The 17157-nt window shown below is 40.0% G+C and overlaps 1 protein-coding gene across 4 annotated transcripts in view; it reads left to right on the plus strand.

Annotated features, from left to right (window-relative positions):
* Nucleotides 1-17157, plus strand: part of LOC145284743 (C-Maf-inducing protein-like) — a 253027-nt gene that overhangs the window by 130541 nt on the left and 105329 nt on the right. For 2 of the 4 annotated variants that reach the window (XM_080133790.1, XM_080133730.1), the window contains exon 2: nt 3468-3506. The exons of the other annotated variants lie outside the window; for them this stretch is intronic. In XM_080133790.1, the coding sequence (XP_079989916.1) occupies nt 3468-3506 (39 nt within the window). The remainder of the gene's footprint in view (nt 1-3467; nt 3507-17157) is intronic. 4 annotated transcript variants of the gene reach the window in all.

Here is a 17157-nt window from a genome sequence, read left to right on the forward strand (position 1 = left end):
TTCTTCCACATGGACCTGATTAGCACTCTACTGCGGATAGTAACCGGGAGACATAGGGACAACGGATCGAAGACCTTAGCTGATTCTGAAAGAACACCTCTCTTAGTTGTCACGTCAGGATTGCACTTTACCGGAGCGACATACAACTCCTCCGAATGTGGGGAGTATCGGTAGCCCAGTACTCTCTCCCACTCCTCTTCATGGATACTTAGAGTACCATCCTCCTTCATCCTATTGCGGAGCGCCTGACTGTTTGAGTTGCATGACTGGATAATAAAGCCCCCTTCCAGCAAACGCTCTCTAACAAGGGAATACAATGTAGTAAGCTCACTCGCGTCTGCCACGGATGCCACAAGGTTATCCACATAAAACCGGTCCTCCATCATTCTGCGGCAAGCATCTTGAGGGTATTTTGCCGCATGCAATTTTAAGATGCACCCCAACACAAATGGGCTGGAAGTAAACCCGAATATCAAGGTGGTATAGCGGAAGCAGCGCAAACAATTTCCTTGTTTAAGAAAAAAGCAAAACCGGTTCCTATCCGCCTCCAGCTTAAGCCGAATCATTAGGAAGGCTTGGCGAATGTCTGCTAGTAGCACATAATTGTTGGCTCTAAAGGCCAGCAACAACTTTAAGATGTCCCCTGTTAAGTTAACGCCAGAATATGCTGCTTCGTTCAGCGATAATCCATCTCTTGTCTTCAAACTACAGTTGAACACTGGTCTTATCCTGGTAGTTGCCGTAGGGTCCGACTTGAAAACTGGTCTATGTGGTATCCACACATATTTGTCGAACTCCTGAGGGGAGACAAAAATCTCTTCAATTATACCGTCCTCCTGTTGCTGACGAAACACCTCCAAATATTCATCATATATTTTTCTTTTAGTCAAGTTTGCTGCTACCCGGTCTAAAACATGCAAGGAAGTTGCATGATTAGAGGGGACTCTGGCTAATCTATCGTGATGCCAGGGGAGCTCCACATAATAGCTTCCATCCCGAAGCTCTACCGTTTCCTCAAATCGCTTCATCTGAACTTTATCGTAATCAGAAAAGTCCTCCTGACTGGGAAGCCCCAGAGATTCCAACGTAAACATTTGTTCTAGTCCTCTTTGCACCATACTGTCAGGAAAGCACTCCGCCATGGGATCCAGGTATGTTGATTGTGTTTCAAGGACAAAACATAAATGTGATGAATCGACCTGGGGGGGTATGTTCCATTATCGAATTAAACGAGAGGTGAGTAACCTCAGAGAGGGGCTTATCTTCCAAGAAAAAAGAGTCCACTGCTCCAAACGGGACCAATCCAGGCGGGGTTGCAAAGGCCCATCCATTCAAACACGGGATCAGCTTTAATGAGTCCAGGTGTTCAATCAGGTCTAACCCAATTATTCCCTTGATCGGTATTAAATCCTTTCCGGTCTCAAACTGGCCGGCCAAAGCATATTTTGCATCCTGAAAGACACGCAATAGAGATTCCAGGTTGGCCACTCGAACCGACAAGTCCATACCATCGGCTACCAAGACAGGAGATGTCACTGTCCTTCCAGAACCCAAGTCAACTCCCAGGACTACCTCTGTGAACCCACGCTGACACTCACCTAGAAAGGTAGACAATCTCAGCTGACAATTGACACCAAGGGTTTCGATTGGGCACAAAGTTCTCAGTACATCTGCCGCCAGATATGTCCGCCTGCTACCCGTGTCCAGTAGGCAATTCACTGACACTGTCTTTGGTCCACAAGAGAATGTAACTGAGAGAATGGGTGGCAACGTGCGGGAATACCCGGTTGAAGTTGCATTGTTCACATCCACATGAAAAGGAGTAATAGCGTTCCCCCTACCAAACTTTTGAGACGTATTCTGTCTTACTGTTGATGTAAATGCAGTGGAGACACCGCCCTTAATCTGCAATCTCTTTATTGCTTCTCCAGTTAGTCTCAATATGGAGGACAAAGGTGGCACCCGTCTATTTGTTAGCGCTATTATCTCGCCTTTCAGTTCGAGAGGAAATTTCCTAAACAGAATCTTAGCCATCTGTCTGGCTCCGCCAGAATCGTCCACAGAAAAGTCACACGAAAAGGAATTCCCCAGCTCTTCCAACAGCGATGCCGTCCTGGAAACGAAGTCCCCCAGCTCAAAAAGGGCTCCACCTTTCTTTGGTACATAGTCCAGGATATCCTGGAATATTTGGTCAATGATTTCATCCAGGTCCAGATACTCCCTCTTCAGTATAGCCATGGCTTGCTGGTAATTGGTGTCAGTGCAACTCAGGTGATTTACCAGCCTCAAGGCTCTGTCTGAGAGTGAACACTTCAAGAAGTTCAACCTCTCGGCATCATTGGCCATGCCGATCACGCAGTTCTCAAACCTAGTCAAGAAGTTTCTGAAACTCATGCGGTCGGACTCCATTTCCTGTCCGCTAAATGTAGGCCCTGTGATCTGTATACGTGGGGGTTTAACAATGAAGGAAGAACCTCTCCCGGTAGTTGCAGAAGCCCTTGAGAACTCAAAGGCAGATTCTGAGTAAGGGCTGGGCTCTGGCTGTCGGTATGCTTGATCCAAATCGCCCAAGTCTTCATAATAATCCTTTAGTTGAGGCAGCCAAGCACCCTCAATCTCGGCAGGTGTACTCTCATCAAAGGAGCCTAACTCCAGCTGTGTGATACAAGTCTCTAACTCGACAATGAATTGTCGAATCTCCGTCCTTAAGAATGAGTACGCCGATGGCCTAACTCCATCACGACACATCTTCAGTCGTCCCTGAATCTTCTGAGTCAATGACTCCCTTCTGCGTAGGAGCTTCTCTTTCGTGACGTTCATGACAGTAGTTAACCGACGAAAGAGTAAGCAGCAAATCCTTTGCAAGATGTGGAAAAAAAACTATTTAGAGGGTAAAGTAGATTACCCGGTGATAGCGTAAGCTCCGAGGGGTTGCAAAGGATGCCCTAAGCGACCCCCCCTACTGGGTCGAGTAACAAGTTTTGTAGTACGGCGAGCAGCGAGTAACTAATTTGTGCCAACCGTTCACCAGTAAGTCGTTAACAGAACTGGTGCTAGTCAGAGACAATTCTTTTATAACAGAAGAATAGTGCCTCCCCCTACTCCTCCAAGTCTATAAGAGACTCGGTCTCTCAACCACTCAGATTAGAATTCCGCCCTCGAGGCCGGCGCCACCAAGTAAGCAATCTCCCCTTTTTATTTTTATTTTCTCACAATATAGAGGGAATTCTGTAAAGCCACCGATGTTACCATCCCATTTGATCGATTTGGTTTCTTTTATTCATCGATAAAATCATTCCTTGTTTTCATGCCATAATCATACGAAACAAACGCTGTAAAATGTTATCTTCATGTTGACGTCTTTTCATGTAGCCTCCATCACAAGGCATTCATTTCGCATTTGACCCGAATTGGGTCGTTAACTTCTCATATCTCTACATTCATTTTCTTTCTTTCTCCCAATCTAGTGTTCTTCACCCTTCAATCTGTGTGGCCGGCAATCAATGGCAAGTTTTGGTTTTCTTTCTGCTTTCTCTCATAGTAATTATTGCTTCTGTGCTGTTTTTTTTTTTTTTTGTTTTTTTTAATAAGTTATATATTGATACGGGTCACGTTTCAACTTACACTGTTTGCTTCTTGCTTTTTTTTTTTTTTTCTCCTTTTGCATATGCTGCATGGGAAAGCCTACACCGACCAATCATTAATTTTATGTCGCATACGTTGTCCTTTTCACCTATATTCACCTTTTTTTTCAGTTAACATTACATTTAAGAGAATCCTAAAAAAAATGGCAACTGGCATGATTTGAAGAGAAACTTATTTGCATAAAATCATATGAAATGTCTTGAGTTAAATGAACTTTTTTTTTTTAAATTTGACTTCTGTTTGACGGAAGTCATGCCGGTGTATCGCAAAAAAGTCCCTTCTAATTAATACTAACGAAATTCAAGTTTGTTCGTTTTTTTTTAACTGTACATAAAACTATTATAATTTGAAGTGCTTGTTCGGAATAGTTTTATTAATAAAATGTTACAAAATTATATTCAATTAGTCTTTACTTTCAAATATGTTAAAATAGTTTTATATAAAATATTTATTTTTTAAATGCCCTGAATATCGTGTAATATAAATATAGGTACTTATGCAGAGAAGTTACCATACAATTTTTTTTTTGTATCTATTATATTGTTTGAAAGTCCAGAATAGTTACAAAACACCCTTCCCTCTTAATATTTATTATTTATAATGAATTTCTAAATAGTATTTCAACACGGTATCTTCTCCGCGTAAGTATAAAAATATATTATTCACATTGAATGTTTTTGAGTTTACTTTGAAAATATATTTTCATTATAATAAACAAAAAAAAATTCAAATGTTTAAAATATTTTTTAATTTGGATATTTTATTTTCAATAAAACAATCCCAAGAAATAAGCATTTCTAAGTAAAGACTAGTTATTTTATGTAGTTTTAAAATTAAACTGAAATTATTATTCAAAAAGGATTTTTCTCAAGCATATATCGGTAAGACTTTCGCAAATAAAAAGCGGATACCAAAATGAAATAACTTTATTAAACTTGACCAATGTTTTTGTTTTTACCAGTTTGTCTTTTGTAAACCTAGCAATGTCTAGACAGGACTCTCAAAAGTAGGCCAATGTTGTGTATACGCACTGAGTATGATTCGCAGGAAAATTTTAGTTGATCCCCCCCCCCGTGAGTGGGGAGACTCGTCTGCAAAAGACAGGAAATTGGCATCAAACACGCAAAAATTGTTGCGGTGAGATGGAATCCCTTAAAGGGAAGCAACCTCTGTCCACTTATATTTAAATAAAAAGGACGTGATTTATTCCCTTATTACGAAGACATTTTTCCTTTTTCATCCTGCACAATTTATTTACGTCGGCCATATTCAAAACAAATTGTGATAGCGTGGATTTTATCATTTATCGTATCCAATTTAAATTGCCATGTTTTTGTATTATAGTTGGATGTAAAAAAAAATATATATATTTTAAATAAAAACTCTTACGTAATTACGTGTCGTATCGAAATTAGTAAAAATTACAAAAAATGGAGACAAAAATACAAGAAAAATGCAATTTATTGAATAATGTAGTTTTAACGGTTTTTTTCTATTGCGGTAAATTCCGTATAACAAACTGGGTTATCTCCCTTGTTTTAAGTGAATTTCCGCGATTTCAAATGATAAAATGACGGATCGAGAATATGCGATAACATTTTTTTTTTTTTTTTTTTTTTTTTTTTTTTTTTTTTTTTGTAAATAAAATACTTCTAGTTGATCAACTCAATCATTTTTTTGTAATTTTCTGATATTTTAGTAATTTGGACAAGATGCCTAATCACGCAATACTGGCTTTACTTAAAATGCATTTTTAATGTCTAATTATAATGCGCAAATACTCGAATAGTCAGAACTTACTGGCTTTTTTTTTTTTTTTTTTTTACATTAAAGCGTGACCCATGCTTGTCTTCATGAATTTATTTGCATAATTCCATATTTTAAATATCTCGTTTGAAATAATGCATTTATTAAAGGTCTAATGACATTAAGCAAAAAATAGCAATTTGTTTCTCTGTAAAAATAATTGTAATAAATAAATCTAAAGCGATTGGTAGATCTTATCGCTTTAAAATGGGACGATTTCGCGTCTTTACCGATCCAAACGACTTCCGGTTTTGAAACTTCACGGATCTAAATGGCATTACTTTATTCTAATAGCCCGCTATATTACGTTCTCTTATTTAATCTGAAAATTCATATTGTTTTAACTGTTCATAGTCATTTTCGTATACATTTTATTTTTTTTTATTGAAGAAAAAAAAAATTCTGTAAACAACGAAGTGTCTGAATAAACGCATTTTCTTTAATCCGCACTTTATAACATCGGGCAGAGTCTTTAAATTAAATTGCATCGTTTACTTCCGAGGAGTTTGAAATTGTGAAAGCGTTTGGATCGGTAAATTCGCTAAATACGCATGGGGGGGGGGGGTAAGTGCCAAGATAACATGAAACAATTTTACCATATTATGCAGATATTTAATGCATCAAGTCGTTTTGAAGTAGTGCCGGGCGCCAATTTTTATGATTCTCTTAAAGTTGGTGTTAACCACTTTTCTTGCATCGATTTTGGAGCTAATTTTCTTTTGTGTTAATTTTACTTATTTTGTCGATTATTTTGGATACGAGTGGACTCAAAATAATCGTTTGTTTTTACATTTTCCTAAACCTGCAATGACAAAGCAGCACACAACCTTTTTCATTTCCGACTAACTGGAAACTAATTTTTTTTTTTTTTATACACACATATAAAACACCTTAATATTAGTTTTCGTCTTTTGTTTTTTTTTGCGGTTTTTTGTTTAGCTCCTGTGTCTCGTCAATGTTGTATTATATCAATCGTATTGTAATATGGCTTTGGTGTTTAGAACCAAAACCAAGCATGCATCTCGATTTCATTTTAAAAAACACTTATTTATTTAAGTTGACTTTTTCGGTGCCATTCTTTTTCAGGATTTCCGCAGTCTTCCCCCCCCCCCCGCAAGATGGCCGTATCAGCGGTAATTTATCACATTCCTTGTACAACACCATTTCACTTGTTTTTAATCTTTGCTCTTAGTTGGAGTTTACGGCTTTCCGTGTTCCATTGAATAATTTTTAACCTCTCTTTCTCTCTTTCTCTCTCTCTCCTTCTGTATTTAAACTCTCTCTCTCCTTCTGTATTTAAACTCTCTCTCTCCTTCTGTATTTAAACTCTCTCTCTCCTTCTGTATTTAAACTCTCTCTCTCCTTCTGTATTTAAACTCTCTCTCTCCTTCTGTATTTAAACTCTCTCTCTCCTTCTGTATTTAAACTCTCTCTCTCCTTCTGTATTTAAACTCTCTCTCTCCTTCTGTATTTAAACTCTCTCTCTCCTTCTGTATTTAAACTCTCTCTCTCCTTCTGTATTTAAACTCTCTCTCTCCTTCTGTATTTAAACTCTCTCTCTCTCCTTCTGTATTTAAACTCTCTCTCTCTCCTTCTGTATTTAAACTCTCTCTCTCCTTCTGTATTTAAACTCTCTCTCTCCTTCTGTATTTAAACTCTCTCTCTCTCCTTCTGTATTTAAACTCTCTCTCTCCTTCTGTATTTAAACTCTCTCTCTCCTTCTGTATTTAAACTCTCTCTCTCCTTCTGTATTTAAACTCTCTCTCTCCTTCTGTATTTAAACTCTCTCTCTCCTTCTGTATTTAAACTCTCTCTCTCCTTCTGTATTTAAACTCTCTCTCTCCTTCTGTATTTAAACTCTCTCTCTCCTTCTGTATTTAAACTCTCTCTCTCCTTCTGTATTTAAACTCTCTCTCTCCTTCTGTATTTAAACTCTCTCTCTCCTTCTGTATTTAAACTCTCTCTCTCCTTCTGTATTTAAACTCTCTCTCTCCTTCTGTATTTAAACTCTCTCTCTCTCCCTCTGTATTTAAACTCTCTCTCTCTCTTCCTCTGTATTTAAACTCTCTCTCTCTCTCTTCCTCTGTATTTAAACTCTCTCTCTCTCTCTCTTCCTCTGTATTTAAACTCTCTCTCTCTCTCTCTTCCTCTGTATTTAAACTCTCTCTCTCTCTCTCTCTTCCTCTGTATTTAAACTCTCTCTCTCTCTCTCTCTCTTCCTCTGTATTTAAACTCTCTCTCTCTCTCTCTCTTCCTCTGTATTTAAACTCTCTCTCTCTCTTCCTCTGTATTTAAACTCTCTCTCTCTTTTCCTCTGTATTTAAACTCCCTCTCTCTCTCTTCCTCTGTATTTAAACTCCCTCTCTCTCTCTCTTCCTCTGTATTTAAACTCCCTCTCTCTCTCTCTTCCTCTGTATTTAAACTCCCTCTCTCTCTCTCTCCTCTGTATTTAAACTCCCTCTCTCTCTCTCTTCCTCTGTATTTAAACTCCCTCTCTCTCTCTCTCTCTCTCTCTCTTCCTCTGTATTTAAACTCCCTCTCTCTCTCTCTCTTCCTCTGTATTTAAACTCTCTCTCTCTCTTCCTCTGTATTTAAACTCTCTCTCTCTCTTCCTCTGTATTTAAACTCTCTCTCTCTCTTCCTCTGTATTTAAACTCTCTCTCTCTCTTCCTCTGTATTTAAACTCTCTCTCTCTCTTCCTCTGTATTTAAACTCTCTCTCTCTCTTCCTCTGTATTTAAACTCTCTCTCTCTTCCTCTGTATTTAAACTCTCTCTCTCTCTCTCTCTCTCTTCCTCTGTATTTAAACTCTCTCTCTCTCTCTCTCTTCCTCTGTATTTAAACTCTCTCTCTCTCTCCTTCTGTATTTAAACTCTCTCTCTCCTTCTGTATTTAAACTCTCTCTCTCCTTCTGTATTTAAACTCTCTCTCTCCTTCTGTATTTAAACTCTCTCTCTCCTTCTGTATTTAAACTCTCTCTCTCCTTCTGTATTTAAACTCTCTCTCTCTCCTTCTGTATTTAAACTCTCTCTCTCCTTCTGTATTTAAACTCTCTCTCTCCTTCTGTATTTAAACTCTCTCTCTCCTTCTGTATTTAAACTCTCTCTCTCCTTCTGTATTTAAACTCTCTCTCTCCTTCTGTATTTAAACTCTCTCTCTCCTTCTGTATTTAAACTCTCTCTCTCCTTCTGTATTTAAACTCTCTCTCTCCTTCTGTATTTAAACTCTCTCTCTCCTTCTGTATTTAAACTCTCTCTCTCCTTCTGTATTTAAACTCTCTCTCTCCTTCTGTATTTAAACTCTCTCTCTCCTTCTGTATTTAAACTCTCTCTCTCTCTCTTCCTCTGTATTTAAACTCTCTCTCTCTCTCTCTTCCTCTGTATTTAAACTCTCTCTCTCTCTTCCTCTGTATTTAAACTCTCTCTCTCTCTTCCTCTGTATTTAAACTCTCTCTCTCTCTTCCTCTGTATTTAAACTCTCTCTCTCTCTTCCTCTGTATTTAAACTCTCTCTCTCTCTTCCTCTGTATTTAAACTCTCTCTCTCTCTTCCTCTGTATTTAAACTCTCTCTCTCTCTCTTCCTCTGTATTTAAACTCCCTCTCTCTCTCTCTCTCTTCCTCTGTATTTAAACTCCCTCTCTCTCTCTCTCTCTTCCTCTGTATTTAAACTCCCTCTCTCTCTCTCTCTGCCTCTGTATTTAAACTCCCTCTCTCTCTCTCCTTCCTCGATATTTAAACTCCCTCTCTCTCTCTCTCTCTCTTCCTCTGTATTTAAACTCTCTCTCTCTCTCTTCCTCTGTATTTAAACTCTCTCTCTCTCTCTTCCTCTGTATTTAAACTCTCTCTCTCTCTTCCTCTGTATTTAAACTCTCTCTCTCTTCCTCTGTATTTAAACTCTCTCTCTCTCTCTGTATTTAAACTCTCTCTCTCTCTTCCTCTGTATTTAAACTCTCTCTCTCTCTTCCTCTGTATTTAAACTCTCTCTCTCTCTTCCTCTGTATTTAAACTCTCTCTCTCTCTCTTCCTCTGTATTTAAACTCTCTCTCTCTCTCTTCCTCTGTATTTAAACTCTCTCTCTCTCTTCCTCTGTATTTAAACTCTCTCTCTCTCTTCCTCTGTATTTAAACTCTCTCTCTCTCTTCCTCTGTATTTAAACTCTCTCTCTCTTCCTCTGTATTTAAACTCTCTCTCTCTTCCTCTGTATTTAAACTCTCTCTCTCTTCCTCTGTATTTAAACTCTCTCTCTCTCTTCCTCTGTATTTAAACTCTCTCTCTCTCTCTTCCTCTGTATTTAAACTCTCTCTCTCTCTCTCTTCCTCTGTATTTAAACTCTCTCTCTCTCTTCCTCTGTATTTAAACTCTCTCTCTCTCTTCCTCTGTATTTAAACTCTCTCTCTCTCTCTCTCTCTTCCTCTGTATTTAAACTCTCTCTCTCTCTCTCTCTCTTCCTCTGTATTTAAACTCTCTCTCTCTCTCTCTCTCTTCCTCTGTATTTAAACTCTCTCTCTCTCTCTTCCTCTGTATTTAAACTCTCTCTCTCTCTTCCTCTGTATTTAAACTCTCTCTCTCTCTCTCTCTCTTCCTCTGTATTTAAACTCTCTCTCTCTCTCTTCCTCTGTATTTAAACTCTCTCTCTCTCTCTTCCTCTGTATTTAAACTCTCTCTCTCTCTTCCTCTGTATTTAAACTCTCTCTCTCTCTTCCTCTGTATTTAAACTCTCTCTCTCTCTTCCTCTGTATTTAAACTCTCTCTCTCTCTTCCTCTGTATTTAAACTCTCTCTCTCTCTCTCTCTCTCTTCCTCTGTATTTAAACTCTCTCTCTCTCTCTCTCTCTTCCTCTGTATTTAAACTCTCTCTCTCTCTCTCTCTTCCTCTGTATTTAAACTCTCTCTCTCTCTCTCTCTCTCTTCCTCTGTATTTAAACTCTCTCTCTCTCTCTCTCTTCCTCTGTATTTAAACTCTCTCTCTCTCTCTCTCTCTTCCTCTGTATTTAAACTCTCTCTCTCTCTCTCTCTTCCTCTGTATTTAAACTCTCTCTCTCTCTCTCTCTTCCTCTGTATTTAAACTCTCTCTCTCTCTCTCTCTTCCTCTGTATTTAAACTCTCTCTCTCTCTTCCTCTGTATTTAAACTCTCTCTCTCTCTTCCTCTGTATTTAAACTCTCTCTCTCTCTTCCTCTGTATTTAAACTCTCTCTCTCTCTTCCTCTGTATTTAAACTCTCTCTCTTCCTCTGTATTTAAACTCTCTCTCTTCCTCTGTATTTAAACTCTCTCTCTTCCTCTGTATTTAAACTCTCTCTCTTCCTCTGTATTTAAACTCTCTCTCTTCCTCTGTATTTAAACTCTCTCTCTTCCTCTGTATTTAAACTCTCTCTCTTCCTCTGTATTTAAACTCTCTCTCTTCCTCTGTATTTAAACTCTCTCTCTTCCTCTGTATTTAAACTCTCTCTCTTCCTCTGTATTTAAACTCTCTCTCTTCCTCTGTATTTAAACTCTCTCTCTTCCTCTGTATTTAAACTCTCTCTCTTCCTCTGTATTTAAACTCTCTCTCTTCCTCTGTATTTAAACTCTCTCTCTCTCTCTCTCTTCCTCTGTATTTAAACTCTCTCGCTCCCTCTTCCTCTGTATTTAAACTCTCTCGCTCCCTCTTCCTCCGTATTTAAACTCTCTCTCTCTCTCTCTCTCTTCCTCTGTATTTAAACTCTCTCTCTCTCTCTCTTCCTCTGTATTTAAACTCTCTCTCTCTCTCTTCCTCTGTATTTAAACTCTCTCTCTCTCTTCCTCTGTATTTAAACTCTCTCTCTCTCTTCCTCTGTATTTAAACTCTCTCTCTCTCTCTCTCTCTCTTCCTCTGTATTTTAACTCTCTCTCTCTCCCTCTCTCTCTCTCTCTCTCTCTCTTCCTCTGTATTTAAACTCTCTCTCTCTTCCTCTGTATTTAAACTCTCTCTCTCTTCCTCTGTATTTAAACTCTCTCTCTCTCTTCCTCTGTATTTAAACTCTCTCTCTCTCTTCCTCTGTATTTAAACTCTCTCTCTCTCTCTTCCTCTGTATTTAAACTCTCTCTCTCTCTCTTCCTCTGTATTTAAACTCTCTCTCTCTCTTCCTCTGTATTTAAACTCTCTCTCTCTCTTCCTCTGTATTTAAACTCTCTCTCTCTTCCTCTGTATTTAAACTCTCTCTCTCTTCCTCTGTATTTAAACTCTCTCTCTCTCTTCCTCTGTATTTAAACTCTCTCTCTCTCTTCCTCTGTATTTAAACTCTCTCTCTCTCTCTCTTCCTCTGTATTTAAACTCTCTCTCTCTCTCTTCCTCTGTATTTAAACTCTCTCTCTCTCTTCCTCTGTATTTAAACTCTCTCTCTCTCTCTCTCTTCCTCTGTATTTAAACTCTCTCTCTCTCTCTCTCTTCCTCTGTATTTAAACTCTCTCTCTCTCTCTCTCTTCCTCTGTATTTAAACTCTCTCTCTCTCTCTCTCTTCCTCTGTATTTAAACTCTCTCTCTCTCTTTCTTCCTCTGTATTTAAACTCTCTCTCTCTCTCTCTCTCTCTCTTCCTCTGTATTTAAACTCTCTCTCTCTCTCTTCCTCTGTATTTAAACTCTCTCTCTCTCTCTCTCTCTCTGTTTAAGCCTCTCTCTCTCTCTCTGTTTAAGCCTCTCTCTCTCTCTCTCTGTTTAAGCCTCTCTCTCTCTCTGTTTAAGCCTCTCTCTCTCTCTCTCTCTGTTTAAGCCTCTCTCTCTCTCTCTCTCTGTTTAAGCCTCTCTCTCTCTCTCTCTCTGTTTAAGCCTCTCTCTCTCTCTCTCTCTGTTTAAGCCTCTCTCTCTCTCTGTTTAAGCCTCTCTCTCTCTCTGTTTAAGCCTCTCTCTCTCTCTCTGTTTAAGCCTCTCTCTCTCTCTCTGTTTAAGCCTCTCTCTCTCTCTCTCTGTTTAAGCCTCTCTCTCTCTCTGTTTAAGCCTCTCTCTCTCTCTGTTTAAGCCTCTCTCTCTCTCTCTGTTTAAGCCTCTCTCTCTCTCTCTCTGTTTAAGCCTCTCTCTCTCTCTCTCTGTTTAAGCCTCTCTCTCTCTCTCTCTGTTTAAGCCTCTCTCTCTCTGTTTAAGCCTCTCTCTCCCTCTCTGTTTAAGCCTCTCTCTCCCTCTCTGTTTAAGCCTCTCTCTCCCTCTCTGTTTAAGCCTCTCTCTCTCTCTGTTTAAGCCTCTCTCTCTCTCTGTTTAAGCCTCTCTCTCTCTCTGTTTAAGCCTCTCTCTCTCTCTGTTTAAGCCTCTCTCTCTCTCTGTTTAAGCCTCTCTCTCTTTCTGTTTAAGCCTCTCTCTCTTTCTGTTTAAGCCTCTCTCTCTTTCTGTTTAAGCCTCCCTCTCTCTGTTTAAGCCTCTCTCTCTCTGTTTAAGCCTCTCTCTCTCTCTCTCTCTCTGTTTAAGCCTCTCTCTCTCTCTCTCTCTCTCTCTGTTTAAGCCTCTCCCTCTCTCTCTCTCTCTCTGTTTAAGCCTCTCTCTCTCTCTCTGTTTAAGCCTCTCTCTCTCTCTCTGTTTAAGCCTCTCTCTCTCTCTCTGTTTAAGCCTCTCTCTCTCTCTCTGTTTAAGCCTCTCTCTCTCTCTCTCTGTTTAAGCCTCTCTCTCTCTCTCTCTGTTTAAGCCTCTCTCTCTCTCTCTCTGTTTAAGCCTCTCTCTCTCTCTCTATGTTTAAGCCTCTCTCTCTATGTTTAAGCCTCTCTCTCTCTGTTTAAGCCTCTCTCTCTCTGTTTAAGCCTCTCTCTCTCTGTTTAAGCCTCTCTCTCTCTCTGTTTAAGCCTCTCTCTCTCTCTCTGTTTAAGCCTCTCTCTCTCTCTCTCTCTGTTTAAGCCTCTCTCTCTCTCTGTTTAAGCCTCTCTCTCTCTCTCTGTTTAAGCCTCTCTCTCTCTCTCTGTTTAAGCCTCTCTCTCTCTCTCTCTCTGTTTAAGCCTCTCTCTCTCTCTCTCTGTTTAAGCCTCTCTCTCTCTCTCTGTTTAAGCCTCTCTCTCTCTCTCTCTGTTTAAGCCTCTCTCTCTCTCTCTGTTTAAGCCTCTCTCTCTCTCTCTCTGTTTAAGCCTCTCTCTCTCTCTCTGTTTAAGCCTCTCTCTCTCTCTCTGTTTAAGCCTCTCTCTCTCTCTCTGTTTAAGCCTCTCTCTCTCTCTCTCTCTGTTTAAGCCTCTCTCTCTCTCTCTGTTTAAGCCTCTCTCTCTCTCTCTCTCTGTTTAAGCCTCTCTCTCTCTCTCTCTGTTTAAGCCTCTCTCTCTCTCTCTCTCTGTTTAAGCCTCTCTCTCTCTCTCTGTTTAAGCCTCTCTCTCTCTCTCTCTGTTTAAGCCTCTCTCTCTCTCTCTCTGTTTAAGCCTCTCTCTCTCTCTGTTTAAGCCTCTCTCTCTCTCTGTTTAAGCCTCTCTCTCTCTCTGTTTAAGCCTCTCTCTCTCTCTCTCTCTCTCTGTTTAAGCCTCTCTCTCTCTCTCTCTCTCTGTTTAAGCCTCTCTCTCTCTCTCTCTGTTTAAGCCTCTCTCTCTCTGTTCAAGCCTCTCTCTCTCTCTCTGTTTAACCCTCTCTCTCTCTGTTTAACCCTCTCTCTCTCTGTTTAACCCTCTCTCTCTCTGTTTAACCCTCTCTCTCTCTGTTTAACCCTCTCTCTCTCTGTTTAACCCTCTCTCTCTCTGTTTAACCCTCTCTCTCTCTGTTTAACCCTCTCTCTCTCTGTTTAACCCTCTCTCTCTCTGTTTAACCCTCTCTCTCTCTGTTTAACCCTCTCTCTCTCTGTTTAACCCTCTCTCTCTCTGTTTAACCCTCTCTCTCTGTTTAAGCCTCTCTCTCTCTCTTCAAGCCTCTCTCTCTCTCTCTTCAAGCCTCTCTCTCTCTCTTCAAGCCTCTCTCTCTCTCTTCAAGCCTCTCTCTCTCTCTTCAAGCCTCTCTCTCTGTTTAAGCCTCTCTCTCTGTTTAAGCCTCTCTCTCTGTTTAAGCCTCTCTCTCTGTTTAAGCCTCTCTCTCTGTTTAAGCCTCTCTCTCTGTTTAAGCCTCTCTCTCTCTGTTTAAGCCTCTCTCTCTCTGTTTAAGCCTCTCTCTCTCTGTTTAAGCCTCTCTCTCTCTGTTTAAGCCTCTCTCTCTCTGTTTAAGCCTCTCTCTCTCTGTTTAAGCCTCTCTCTCTCTGTTTAAGCCTCTCTCTCTCTGTTTAAGCCTCTCTCTCTCTGTTTAAGCCTCTCTCTCTCTGTTTAAGCCTCTCTCTCTCTGTTTAAGCCTCTCTCTCTCTGTTTAAGCCTCTCTCTCTCTGTTTAAGCCTCTCTCTCTCTCTCTGTTTAAGCCTCTCTCTCTCTCTCTGTTTAAGCCTCTCTCTCTCTCTCTGTTTAAGCCTCTCTCTCTCTCTCTGTTTAAGCCTCTCTCTCTCTCTGTTTAAGCCTCTCTCTCTCTCTTTTTAAGCCTCTCTCTCTCTCTTTTTAAGCCTCTCTCTCTCTCTTTTTAAGCCTCTCTCTCTCTCTTTTTAAGCCTCTCTCTCTCTCTTTTTAAGCCTCTCTCTCTCTCTGTTTAAGCCTCTCTCTCTCTCTGTTTAAGCCTCTCTCTCTCTGTTTAAGCCTCTCTCTCTCTGTTTAAGCCTCTCTCTCTCTCTGTTTAAGCCTCTCTCTCTCTGTTTAAGCCTCTCTCTCTCTGTTTAAGCCTCTCTCTCTCTGTTTAAGCCTCTCTCTCTCTGTTTAAGCCTCTCTCTCTCTGTTTAAGCCTCTCTCTCTCTGTTTAAGCCTCTCTCTCTGTTTAAGCCTCTCTCTCTCTCTCTCTCTGTTTAAGCCTCTCTCTCTCTCTCTCTCTCTCTCTCTGTTTAAGCCTCTCTCTCTCTCTCTCTCTCTCTCTCTCTCTCTGTTCAAGCCTCTCTCTCTCTCTGTTCAAGCCTCTCTCTCTCTCTCTCTGTTTAAGCCTCTCTCTCTCTGTTTAAGCCTCTCTCTCTCTGTTTAAGCCTCTCTCTCTCTGTTTAAGCCTCTCTCTCTCTCTGTTTAAGCCTCTCTCTCTCTCTGTTTAAGCCTCTCTCTCTCTGTTTAAGCCTCTCTCTCTCTGTTTAAGCCTCTCTCTCTCTGTTTAAGCCTCTCTCTCTCTGTTTAAGCCTCTCTCTCTCTGTTTAAGCCTCTCTCTCTCTGTTTAAGCCTCTCTCTCTGTTTAAGCCTCTCTCTCTGTTTAAGCCTCTCTCTCTGTTTAAGCCTCTCTCTCTGTTTAAGCCTCTCTCTCTGTTTAAGCCTCTCTCTCTGTTTAAGCCTCTCTCTCTCTCTGTTTAAGCCTCTCTCTCTCTCTGTTTAAGCCTCTCTCTCTCTCTGTTTAAGCCTCTCTCTCTCTCTCTGTTTAAGCCTCTCTCTCTCTCTGTTTAAGCCTCTCTCTCTCTCTCTGTTTAAGCCTCTCTCTCTCTCTCTGTTTAAGCCTCTCTCTCTCTCTCTGTTTAAGCCTCTCTCTCTCTCTCTCTGTTTAAGCCTCTCTCTCTCTCTCTGTTAAGCCTCTCTCTCTCTGTTAAGCCTCTCTCTCTCTGTTAAGCCTCTCTCTCTCTGTTAAGCCTCTCTCTCTCTGTTAAGCCTCTCTCTCTCTGTTAAGCCTCTCTCTCTCTGTTAAGCCTCTCTCTCTCTGTTAAGCCTCTCTCTCTCTGTTAAGCCTCTCTCTCTGTTTAGCCTCTCTCTCTCTGTTTAAGCCTCTCTCTCTCTCTCTCTCTCTCTCTCTCTCTCTTTACAACCTCTCTCTCTCCCGTTTGATCTTTGTCACTGTTTCTGCCTCTCACACATGTAGCAAATACATAAATATGATAGTACGCACACAATCTGTCATTGAAGTGAACTTCATAAACCATTATTTCCTAATCGATTTCACTTGTGCTTCTATACGTGTTCCAAAATCCAAGCACTTTTACTTTTAATCTTGTAGAATTTTGTACATTTTTTTTTTCTTATTACAAAACTTTCTTTTAGCAGATGAGAAAATTTTTAATGTGAAAAAAAAAGCTATACAAATGCGAATCCTTCCTTTACCGTTCTGCCATTACTTCCTCTTTATCTATGAAATATATTTCCATCTTTTTTTGTAGACGTTATCAGCATTTATTCATTAAAAAAGAAAAACTCCGACTGGCACGAGCCAACTTTTTTGATTCTGTGCTTATCTCTCTTCGCACCATATGGCGTTTTCTTTTTTAAGCCGTTGTGTATACTTCTGCACCATCAATGGCAATTTTGCCCGCGATTCGTTAAATTTAATTTTTCTTTTCTTTGTCTCTGCCCTATTATTTCGATTATCGGTTCCTAATTGAGCTTCAGTCTATAAGCCCCTCCCCGCAAAATTTTCACACTCAACCACTAAAAAGTTCCTCCTACTCTCTAGCTGTGCCTAAAACTAAACGTAAATTCATAGTTTCTTTCCGAGAACTGCCAGCTTATGTACAACGGGGCTGCTTTCCAGCTGTCTACAACATTGAAAAGTTTGTCCTTTTCTTGTGATTCGTTAAACTATATATTTCTCTTTCTGTAACTTTTTATCCTGTCTGAGAGGGAGACTAGTGGTAGATGCATCAGCCTAGATGTGACAATGCTCCATGCAGGAGTGAGTGAAGGTTTTGTAGAGACACAGGATACTCTCAGGTGTGAGTAGTTTTCTAGCAGAGTAGAGGAAGCCCACCTTTGTATCAGGTAACCTTTTGACTGTTAAATCGATGAGTTTGAATGATGATCCGTCAGGCAGGTTTCTATTTGTCATTGCAATCG

Source organism: Euprymna scolopes, chromosome 1, assembly GCF_053919585.1.
Source record: "Euprymna scolopes isolate OS-2025 chromosome 1, ASM5391958v1, whole genome shotgun sequence".
In the NCBI taxonomy this organism is placed as follows: domain Eukaryota; kingdom Metazoa; phylum Mollusca; class Cephalopoda; order Sepiida; family Sepiolidae; genus Euprymna; species Euprymna scolopes.